This window comes from Centroberyx affinis, unplaced genomic scaffold (assembly GCF_046629955.1).
Source record: "Centroberyx affinis isolate AG114_WGS23_722 - 3 ecotype Tasmania unplaced genomic scaffold, CSIRO-AGI_Caff_v1 ptg000849l_1, whole genome shotgun sequence".
Taxonomy (NCBI): domain Eukaryota; kingdom Metazoa; phylum Chordata; class Actinopteri; order Beryciformes; family Berycidae; genus Centroberyx; species Centroberyx affinis.
The window spans coordinates 282,057-294,295 of NW_027279444.1; the positions used below are offsets into that span (position 1 = coordinate 282,057).

Sequence of the window (12,239 nt, forward strand, 5' to 3'; positions counted from 1 at the left end):
CCCCATGCTTTCCTGCATGCAGATCCAAACTGATCCACCTTGGCAGCAAGCCAAAGGATTTCAATCAGCGGACCGAGGGGTTTTCCATATCCGAAAGCACTTGACCTATTCTTTGGAAAGCCCATGAAAATTAAACGCTCTAGAAATAGCTGTGACATCTGTCAGAAGTGAGCCAGGGATGTGTTGTTGTAAATGTCAAAGACCTGTAATGCACAAATATGGAGATTTTAGTGTAACAAGACACATGTTTTATGGCTTATCAACCCCCGCCAGATGTGCAAGCCTCCCCAAAATATCCTAAAATTCTGTGGGAAACACCGTCATGTCATATAAATTTAGAAAACCATGCTTTTCCTATGAGGCTTTATGGAATAAACCGATCTGAAAGATTTGGCTCAGACAGAAACTTTGCGCTTAATCATCCAGATGAGATTCGATTTTTTTGTATTTATTGGCACATAATGAGAAAGTTACCTAAAGCACTAAAATAATTGACAATAGACATTAATGAGATTTACAGATTCAAGAAATCTTTTCTTATGTAACTGTCCTAAGAACAGCAGATCTACTATACTTATTTGTTGTTTTGCTTTACTTGACTTCTTGAGATCGTCTTTACCTACAGACTTCCCACAATAGCTCTGGCACTAAGAATTATGGGTAATGTAGTCTCACCACGTCTAACTCAAATGAACAGGTACATAGTTCCTTTTTCTTGCTACCAATCAAGTTAACATGCAAATCAAATCATTTGTTTTAACATTTAGCATGACGTATCTCTTTTATAATCCACATCCATAAGTCACAACAAATACAGAATATTAGTTTAGTTTCACACAGAAACTTCTGTCCAGCTGCTGAGTCAGACTCAAGTCACAGTTTCAATTGCTTGAGACTTGACTTGATGCATGAAGAGAAGATTTGAGACTTGACTTGACTTGGGTTCTGGTGATTTGAGACTTGACTTTGACTTGTGCATGGACGACTTGAAAAGGTTTCTAAAGTCTTGACTTGAGATCTTGTGTTTGTGTAAATGACTCAGATTGAAAGTGATGAGATTTGTTCCAGCAGACGACTGAATTTAAATTCTGTTTTCTGAATTTGTATGGAATGATTTAATTTATTGAAGTAGAAATCAAACTCATGATGCTCTTACCAAGTTTTTATCCTATTAAAACCATATTGCATTGAAAAGTCCTAGATATTTCGTTTTCTTTAAGATATTAAATTGATACTGGACTCTTGATTTGTTCTGACTTGACTTGCTGGTCTACATTTAGACTTGAGACTTGACATTAATGACATGGACTTGACTTGGTAATCTATAGTACATTTAGACTTAGGACTTAAGTCTCAAGTCGAGACTGACTTGGGACTCGAGCAATGTTGACTTGGTCACACCTCTGTCAATCATGCATGAATACAGTAAGCAGTGGTAGCCATTGTAGAAGTCAGTGTTTTTTTAAATGTTATAGTACAGTCGAACCACAAAACTCTAGTTCCTCTCAAACAAACTAGTTAGCAGACTATTCCTTGAAACTTTAGGGAACAAAACTTAATCTCTTCTTCATTTTTTTTTTTTCATTTTTTTCTCAACACTTTCTGGTGCAGCCTTAGTTCAACTAGCATTCAATGAAAAGCCGGACTTCTCCCCTTCACTTCACTTCACCTCTGATCTCCAGCTTTGTCCGTCTGTGTAAAGCTCAATGAGCTTCCTGGTCAATGTTTTGAGCGGCTGACCTGAGGTTGATGTGTTCGCATTGTCCAGAGCCGCCGTTCATCTGATGTCTGGGTCGTCCATCTTTGACCCTCCAGCGGATTTAATCAGTCGCTTTGATTCGTCCTTTGTGCAGAGAGGAAAAGGATAATGTGTCTCATTCTGTGTGGTTTGTTCTCATTGAGCCGCTGTGGGTCAAATAAAACCACAGCTGGTGGATGAATCTTAATTTTAACAACAACACACGAGTCAAGACAAATGCTGTTTGGCCCAGGTCTGTAGATTAGTTACACGAAAGTTTAGACCGATATTTATTTAACCAATGAAGAACAATTTCTTACTTGCAATGACGGCGAAACAAGAAGCAAAATGCCTCTTGAGGAAGGAATCTGAAAAAACTTCTGGATTTGCATGAAATTGGATGGACAGATCGGCTTTGGGCCAAGGAACAATTGATTAGGTTTTTGGTAATGATCCAGATCTGGGATTTGTGCCATTAGATGCTTATCATGTTTAGCCATAACTATAAACCCAACAGAGATAGAGACTCGATTCCTAATCCTAAGGGGAAGTTTGCAGGGTCAAGAAATCAATTTAACTTAAAACTGAAGTGGTAGGAATGATGTGTTTGGGTGTTACAGCGAGTTGGAGGATTGTTGAGCGTTGGTGGAGGTTTTGCGCTCTGTGAACTGCTTACATGTGACAGAATAAACACTGGAATGCAGTTATCAATTAGTGGATTCAACTGATAAATACTTGTCAACATGACTGGACATTTGTTGAGTTTTATCACATTAGAACATGAACTTTGACTCTACTATTGTTGTAGTGCTATTTAAGTCAACTTCCAATTTCAAAGCAGCACCAGAAAAGTATGTTTTTACGTCAAAATGCCTTAATATTTTAACAGTGCAAAAAGTCACAGTGTTGCTATTTTGATTACTTTGTAGGGGGGAAAAAAAACATATTTCATATTTTCCGCAAATCAGGGATGATGATAGACATCTGTGATTTCAAAACAGCAGAATGGTTCATGATAATTATTGTGATATGGATATGCATGTGGTGTTTGCTGCGCTCGACAGCTGGACAAAAGGAAAAAGCCAGCTGCAACATGGTGAACACTTCATGGAGAAACTTTAATTGTGAAGCCTGGCCTTGATGAATGCTGTGTCGGCTTTGTAATCACAGTGACTTCGTTAACATGTACTTTGCCTTTTGTTCAGTTCACTCTAACACTATGCACAGAGCACTTTGCAATACAAAGAATCTACCAGACAAAGTACAAGTGTGTGTGGGTGGGGATGCTGCCTCGGCAACCCAGCTGTCACGAGCATTGATCTTTGGATTTCTCACTTGAAGTTGTACCGCACAACTAATTCTGTATGACTGTGTGTCACGATTTTAGTTTCCTCAAATAATAATCATAGAATATTGGAACATTCAATCTCAGTTATAGTTGAAAATAGTCACGATTAACTTTTGCTGATATATTGGGCACATATTGGGCTTTTATTAAAAATATCAGATATTGGCCAGTAAGTGTCATCCACCTCTGATATGATGGAGGCTGTAGTTTGACATTGAAATAGATGAAAATAGCTTCTACTGTGAGTGAAGTTTTAATTTTCTAAGATTTTATTGAACACTTTAACCAATCTTACCCTAACCAATCTGTTTTAGTTTCCTAACCCTAAACTTAAAGGTTAAATGTGTAATATTTCTGCTTTACTGAAGCACAATATTTGGATAAAAGCGCTATATAAAATGCAGTCCAATATGACTAGTGAATCAGCAGAGGTTGTTGAATGTTAGTGAGTGAAACAAAGTAAACAGCCGGCGCACGCTGTGGAGATTTCTCCATTCAGAAACACAGGAGCGGGCCGAGGCTGAAGGCCCTCCTACCAGACCAAGGTCCATTCAAAAATCTGTCAATTTGTTCTTCCTTGCTTACCGGCAAAAAACACAAATCGGGAAATATAATTTGAGACTTTATTACTAATCGGTAGGGTGTTCTGGTAAATTCGGCATGTATATAATCCTCCAAACAGCTTGAATTTTAACGGGGAAATGGTGTTACTTCGCACACAAAATAGTGACTCCTTACCTTCGATGTGTTCCAAAAATCCACAGACAGCAGGACTCGTGGTGATGTCAGGATCCTGATCACGACAAGCATCCATCGATTAAACTAAACCGCTCTACAGAGGGCAGAGTGTTGTCATGACAACGCTGAGTGTTAAAGTGTGCTAGGGTGGATTTTTTTTGTCCAGTGAATTCATGATTTGAAACAACAGATCGACCCGTGTCATGCAGCTCACAGCACTTTATTCAAAACTTGCCCCAACAAACAGACACAACGACGGCACCATGAAGCAGCTTCCTTTCAGATGACAGACAGCTTCGGTTTGAATGCACACAGAAGTCCATCAAGCAAGAGACGATATATAAAAATATACACATTTCATTTAGGCACATAAACAATGAATCGTATCGCTGCCAGACTGTGATGCTGTGTGTTTTCACCTTAGAGCAGCACTATGTAGTTTCAAGAAATGACTCTGAATAACTTTGCAAAGGCTTGATAGTTATTTTGAATCTCAGCACAAGTTGAGAAGAAATTATGTTTTGAAGTAACTTTGTGAGCCAACAAAGATGGGTTTTTGGATTATAAATAAGGACCACCACAGCAAGAGAGACCCCACCTGGTATTAAAATGCGATCTGTATCTACATAACTGGATAAGTAAAAATGCATGTAATGCGACTTTCATCATTTGATCATGCCAGGATGCATTTAGAGACAATTCTGGATGCACAAAAATCTGATTTGTTCACACTGCCATCTGATTTCAAAAACCAGATACTGAAGTGGTCCGAATTCTACATAGTCTGGACACAATCCAGCCACAAGCAAATGGAAAGAGATGGAGAGGGAAAGCAGGAAAAAGTAATGCAGACCGATTTAAAGAAACACAGCCACAGGAGATGCATAAAAGACATTCATCAGATCAAGTGTGGATGCACAGGGACCGGATTTCATGAAATCCTATCTTTAGAATCACATCTCAAAAATGCCAGGTGGAATCATAGCCTCAGTTTCACCGAAGGACTCGAGCACCGCTCCCTCCAGTCAGCGCTCCTTTCGCTGGAACAACTTGTCCTTGTTTCTTTTGCCTCTGACGAAAGAGTGGCGAAAAGATAACCCTGTCTTCCTCAAATGAAAAATCAATCCAGGCTGTACAGTATCACGACAAAGGACCCGTCACCCGCCGTTTGGTTTTGCATGGTGCGCATGGAAAATTAGATCTGATCACAATGCAAACAGAATGCAGACAAAGAGAATGCATAGGAATACCAGGTGTAAATGCAAAGGGCGTGATCGGATTGATTATTATCCAGATACCGTATCTGGATACAGATCGCATTTTAATACCAGATGTAAATGGGGACAAAGTTTCTGTCTAGGTTTGAACCGTGTTCTGGGGATCCTATGTTTCTCTCAGGACACTTTGGGTCCAGTACTCCTCAAATCAACACCCGGGTCCAGAGTACTGCTGGTTTTCTGTTCTGCCAGGTAGTTTTCATTTTATCTGTCTAATCCGGGACTGATTTAGACCTGGGATGCCAGCAGTACTCAGGACTTTGAGGACCGGATTTGAGTCCCACTGCGTCAGTCATTCAGTACTAAAGCTACAGTAGCAACTAGGGCTGCAACTATTGATTATTTAGGTAATTTTACTTTATATTACTACTAATCGATTATTTCTCTGTCGATCGACTAATTGATTAATCGACTAATAGTTTCAGCACTAGTGGCAGCCGCTGTAGAAGCCCCACTACATGGAATTATCCTGCATCTATCCTGATGTACTGTACTGCAGATGATTGTTTCTTGAATATTACAAAGTAGACCCAAATTAGTGTATTGTAAACAAAACTGTGTTTCATAGCCAATTACCATACAGTACTTTGTAACTTGTAAGAGCAGAATAACAACAGTTCCCCTTGGGAATGGAGCAAAATGAGCTCAGCCAGCATGCAGTAAGTGGATCTTCTACAATGGCTCTATCTGTATAGTGCAGATTGTTTTGGCATTCCAGAGGTTCAAATTCCCCTCCTAAAACTACATAGCGCAGCTGACAATGTAACAGACCTAAAATGGACAAATCAAAGTTTATGGGGAACACCTTGCAACAGTTCCTGAACAGTTTGTCCATGAGTTCTTGCGACACAACAACGGTAAAGAGTTCTCGACACCCCCGGGACGGTCACGGCGTTGAGACTTTGGGTGACACCTCACACGATCACTGCACCGAGACTTCAGGGTGACACTAAGCATAAACCATCGTCGAGTTTTCCGAGGGGTTGATGGTACTGCAACACATTACGAGCCTTCAGTCAAGCGATTTAGGGCGGACAATCCCGTCCCGCTCCGTCCAAAAGACCAAGAGTTCTGAAAGACAGACCACTGAAAGGCAGATCACTGTCACACTGTAAAAGGGGCAAACGTAGAGATATGGGGGTGTCTCTTTGGGATCCATACTTTCACCACCCTCATTGCGCGATGTTGGGCAGAACCGACGGCTCCGGAGGGTCCAACTTATCTGTCTTCTCTGATGCCGCGGTACTGGTACACTCCTTGTTGTTGGTGCAGGGCGATCCGGAGATGTGAGCCGTGGCGGCCGGGGTGCTTTTGTACACTCGTCGGTTCAGCTGGACGACGGTGGTCTTGGACGGCACGGACGACTGGCCGTTCTCTGCCATATGGTGCTTGCAGTGGAACAGGATGAGGAAACATCGGTAGAACTGGGTGGGAGAGAAAAGTAGAGAGGGTGAATGTCAGAGAGGAACATATGAGAGGGTGGGAGTCTAGATCTAGAAAGATCAGATCCTAGACACCATACTGAACTCTGTACCTATATTTACATTCATTCTTAATAAATCTATTTACGTGAGTTTCAGTATCAAGTTTCTAGTTTGTTTATTTATAAAGCCCTTAATCACATTGTCGCTGTCGAATGAAGACCTTGTACCTCCCAAATATCAACTTTTCAGGAATTAAGAAGACTTGCTTTCAGATTGACCACCATGCATTTTAGACTTTACCCAGTGGGTTTTGAAAAGATTTCATAAGGCCAAGGGGTTGTAGAATTTTGTCAACCCGTAGAAGAACATGTAATCAACCAAAATTGGAGTTACAAGGTTTTCACAAGATAACAGCAACATGCATGTCTCAAAGGACTTCACAGACAAAGAGCCTAACTAGATCTAACTGATCGACAATCAACCATAGAAAAGAATGATACAGGACAAACATCAGTAAAAACAAGACACAAAAGCATATTTTATCAGGACATAACAGCCTATCTATTCTACACAGCCAACCTTACACCTTGAAAGCATACGAGGAAAAACTTCCAAGAAAAACTTCTGACCTTTTGCCTTAATTTGTATTCTAGATCCAAAGATTATTACAAGGCATCATATATAAACATGACTATTCATCTCTTTATTGTTCTCTGTTTTGCATACATATTACTTCACCTTTATAGGAATAAAGTAATTTCCTGCTGTTGTATCACATTAATTTTGTTATAAAGTCGGGGTCAAAGGTGGTTGAGTTTATACTGGTTGCACTCCACTATCGTGCAATGGCTGCATTATTCTCTCTGTGTCTCCCTTTTTAAAATAGTTTTCCTAGCCAGAAAAACTTAAAAAAGAAAATTATATACCACATTTTATATTTACAAAGGGCTGTAAAATAAAAATAGCAAAACATAGGAAACAATATCAGCATATCAACAATCAATCAACTAGGAGATAAATCATAAATAATAATAAAAAATAAAGATGTGGGAGATTGTTCCCATGTTTAGGGGCCAAATTGCGGCTATTGCCTCTTAAGAAGCCAAGAATCTTTCAATAAAAGATGGTTGAGCATGACATCTTGCTGATGCCTTTTATTGCATGTGGTTTCTCCTCACAGTAGTTCACTGTGAAGTTGAAGACCTCAGGAAATTGTGAACAGTTGAAAAAAGTCACGTCGAGTCAGCTGTAGGATTACAGGCACAAGATGAACCGTACACACTCCAGCCGCAAATACATCCTACTGTTACAGACATGGTCACACTTATAACTGTGAGCTTATCATTCATATTTGTGCTGATTATTCCTAACTGCTTGTTGTGTGACAATTCTGTAATTACGCTGGTAGTGAAAAGGGAAATCCAGTTCTGTCACTAGTAAATCTTCTTTACGGGCAGAGCAGAAGCAATAGCTGATATGCTCCTGTTATGTTGAGTTACACCCAATGTTCCTTATATTACAGATTATAGTCACAGCATCTCTTATCTTATCATCTATCATATCTCATGGCAGCACGGCGCCTTTAAACTTGCACAGCAGCTGGAAATAATTCTGATCGTTTTAACACACTTGAAGTACCAGATGCAACAGGAAACTGACAAACTTGTTCAGTTACTTTCTCTTGTCTCCAAACTTATCAAGCTTATTTCAGTATTTATTCATGAAAACATCGTGCTGCACTGGCAGATAATTTTACTGGTTTCAACAACTTTTTTCCCCCAGGAGAATGTAACTTGTTTCAGGACATTTCCTTGGTAAAAGTGAAATTGCCTTGGAGAAAGTTTCTCGTTTCCAAATTTTCTTCATTGTTTTATGATGATTTCTTGAAAGAAGAAGTCATATTGACATGAATCAAGTGAAATTTACTGGAACCAGCAGATTATCTGCCAGTGCAGTGAGATAATTTGACTAAAAATATCATGAAATAAGCTTGATAGGTCTGGAAACAAGATCAAATCACTGGACAGCTTGTCATTTTTTGCAGTGTAGTATAAGGTATCTATGTTGTCAGAAGAGTTGACAGAAGATTTGTCTGTTAGATTCAAGATATTTCCGTTACTTTCCACAGAACAGACACCAGGTCTGGTCTCCCAGGTGGTGAGGCAGGTCAGATTCACCTAGTAGCCTGGTGTAAACGCTCTGTGTAAACCCGCTTGTTTGTTTCCACTGCAGGCATCCTGCTGATGATGGCGCTTTGCCGCGAGGTTCACGTCTACGAGTACATCCCCTCCGTGAGGCAGACGGACCTGTGCCACTACCACGAGCGCTACTTCGACGCCGCCTGCACGCTGGGCGCCTACCACCCGCTGCTGTACGAGAAGCTGCTGGTCCAGCGCATGAACGTCGCCCCGGAGCAAGACGTGAGGAGGAAGGGCAAAGTCACGCTCCGCGGGTTCAGCACGGTCGACTGTGGGCCGTGAGCGCCCGGGGTTTGAACTTTGACATTTTGACCGATATATCGGGCCGATTTTGGCCTTTCAATAAAAATCAGAAAGTGGTGAGTCAGCGTTGCCCACTGCTGATGTGACAGAGCTGAGGATTTTACTCAACGTGCTTCAGAAGTGGCAAAACCTGCAGTGAAGCCTGCCTCACCTGCCTTAAGGAGCAGATTTAGACGGATAACCCACCTAAGAATTTCATTAGCATGGGTTTCAGTGGAGAGTTTTAGTGTCCCATGATGGTCTAACTGCTGTTTCAGAGGCTTTTCCACACTACAGAGACAAAAGACTCGGGGGGGGGGGGGGGGGGGGGGGGGGGGGCGTGCTGAATACTTGGATCATTTTTGTTTCATTTTTTGTCATCAAAATGGTCAAACTGATATATACAGCATAAAATATCAGCTGTTGGCAGCTTCACTTCAGATATATCAGTAGTGGTATCGGCCATCAGAAATTCATATCGGTCAAACCTTAGCCACAAAGAGGAAGGATCGCAATAAGTATCCGCTGTTCAGCTCAAGTCCTTCTCTTTCCTTCAACACAGATTTAGGAGCGGATGACTAACGTCTCTTCCTTTTTAAATCCACAAGAAAATAGGGGGCAAATGTACTGCTGAAAGGAAAAGATGGTGAAAAACGGAAAGGAGAAGGTTTGAACTTATAGGGTGAAAGGCCAGTGATTTAATCAACGGCTGTCATTCTCTGCCTTAACTGTCAGATCTCAGAGTGTCGGCGATGGCAGCTGAGCCAGTAACAATCAAATTCTTTTTCCTTTTTTTTCCCCCCAGTGTGACTTTTACAAGCGCACATTTAAAGGCAGATCTGACAACAGGGGTGTAAAAATAGTTATAAGAGAAGATAATTCAAAGAAATGTCAGCTGATTTTCTTGGGGCTGGGGAAAAACAACAGCGATCCCTCTAGCGATAGCAGACATGTAAGAGGATTAAAGGCATGCGGGTGTCATGTTGTTGTATTGTGTTCCCAGTGGAATGGCTCCTTTGTTAAAGCCCCAATCCAGATATTTTTTCAGTTTATCCAAGCACAAATCCTGCAGGTTATTGCAGAGATGGGACTTCTTACAGAAAACCAACCTCTTCACAACTTTCAAAACCTGCTGATTCAAAATTCAGGTCGGTTTTGCTGCGGTGACTACAGACAATACCAGTGCAAAGAAAAACGGTTACAGGTCCAAAACACATTTAAATTATGCATTAACTCATGCATTGCTATTACTCCTTGTAAGAAGAGCTTGGTCTATCATTTCAAGAGGGAAAAATGTCTGCAAACCAGAGAAATAACGAAAACCAATAGGGCAGCAGTCTTGTTTCAGCAGTTGGTGCTATACGTTCATTCTGGATTGGGGCTTTGAGGTGGATGGTTAAAGCTGCACTAGGCAATTTTGCACTTTGGCGGCCCCAAGTGGCAGGAGGCGATAACTGTACGGATTTTAGAAAGTTTGAAGTACTTCATTACCCAGAAATCATGTAAGGTGACGCAAGTAAACTAGACGGTGATTCCAGTTTTCTCTAGACGGAAAGCTTGCTCGTTCTTTAGGAGACCGTTTTGTATTTTCCCCTCTTAGGTTTTGATTCGTCACTTTCTGTGTGGAGAGGATTCCCCGCCAGTATCCGTGACTGACACCAGAATTTAATTTGGGCAAATAAGGTGAATCGACGGCGTCTCAATTACCAGAGACGGGACTTCTCTGTTGCAGCCCAATTTTGTAATTTAGACTGATAAGACGGATGTATTTTTTACAGAGAAATCATGCTTAGTGGAGCTTTAAGGGGTTTAACTTTATAGCCAGTGACTAAACATAGTTTCTCCGCTTAGAATGGAATTCAAATATATACTTTTGATTGTATTGTTTGTCAGTGTGAGGTAAGTTCAGTTATGCACAGACCCGTGTTTTGGGAGATTTTTGAGGAGTTCTGCAGAACCACAAGAATGTGATTGTGTTTTATTTGTGGAGAGTTGATTGTTGTCAGGGGCCAGCATTGGTCAGCATCTGACTTTTCTTAATTTTATTATGTAATTCAGGGATATTAGCTTATTGTAGATCAGGGAGCATGCCTTCAGATCAGTTTTGGACATTTTTTTTTACACATTTGGGCTCTGAATCTGTGGCCGTCTAGACACTTTAATTGAAAATCCAACTCCATCATTTTGGTTGAAAGCAAGCATGAAAGACTTCAAATTGACTGAAGTAGCCTACTTAATTTTTTAAAGAAGATTGATCTGATGTAATACTAGTCTAGACACTGGTCAGATCCTTATAGGGGGATTCTGCCAAAACATGACTTTTAGTTGGTTATTCTGTAAAAGTAGAAATAGTAAAACATGTTCTGAAATTTAGATTTTTTTCAGTTGATTGAGTTCTGAGTTACAAGCGCTGAAGTCTAGGAATGCAATCCCACAACACAGAGGTGGGGAATCGAGTCACATGACTTGGGGACTTGATGCATGAAGAGAAGACTTGAGACTCGACTTGGGTTCTGGTGACTTGGGACTTGACTTGACTTGGGTTCTGGTGACTTGGGACTTGACTCTGACTTGTACTTTGATGACTTGAAAAGGTTTCTAAAGTCTTGACTTGAGATCTTGTGTTTGTGTAAATGACTTAGATTGAAAGTGATGAGATTTGTTCCAGCAGACGACTGAATTTTAATTCTGTTTTCTGAATTTGTATGGAATGATTGAATTTATTGAAGTTGAAACTGATTATAGAAATCAAACTCATGATGCTCTTACCAAGTTTTTATCCTATTAAAACCATATTGCATTGAAAAGTCCTAGATATTTAGTTTTCTTTAAGATATTATATTATATATTTGTTCTGACTTGACTTGCTGTTCTACATTTAGACTTGACACTTGACATTAATGACATAGACTTAACTTGGACTTAATCTACATTTAGACTTGGGACTTGACTTGAGACTCGATTGGTAGATTTCCCCCTGAAAGACGGCAGAAAGCCTTGCAGAGAAACACAAACACCTCGACAGGAGAAGTTCTTCTTGCTACAGTCTGCTGCTTGTTCCTCATCACTGTATGATCACACTCAGACTGATACGGCTTTGTGTTCACTGGCCTCTGGAATCAGTCTGTCTCACGCATGCTGTATATAAATGACATCATTGACAGTTCTTACATGTGCATTGATTTAAAAGGAACAAAAGGACCTGTGTGTTTCAACACTGAACAGCCAATTTCT

General features: G+C 40.5%; 1 protein-coding gene across 1 annotated transcript in view; it reads left to right on the forward strand.

Moving 5' to 3' along the window:
- LOC139645367 (beta-galactoside alpha-2,6-sialyltransferase 2-like) overlaps nt 1-9,005 on the forward strand; it is a 51,376-nt gene extending 42,371 nt beyond the window's left edge. Inside the window, exon 7 of the mRNA XM_071521059.1 lies at nt 8,758-9,005. Coding sequence (XP_071377160.1) covers nt 8,758-9,005 — 248 coding nt within the window. The remainder of the gene's footprint in view (nt 1-8,757) is intronic.
- The last annotated feature ends 3,234 nt before the right edge of the window (nt 9,006-12,239 follow it).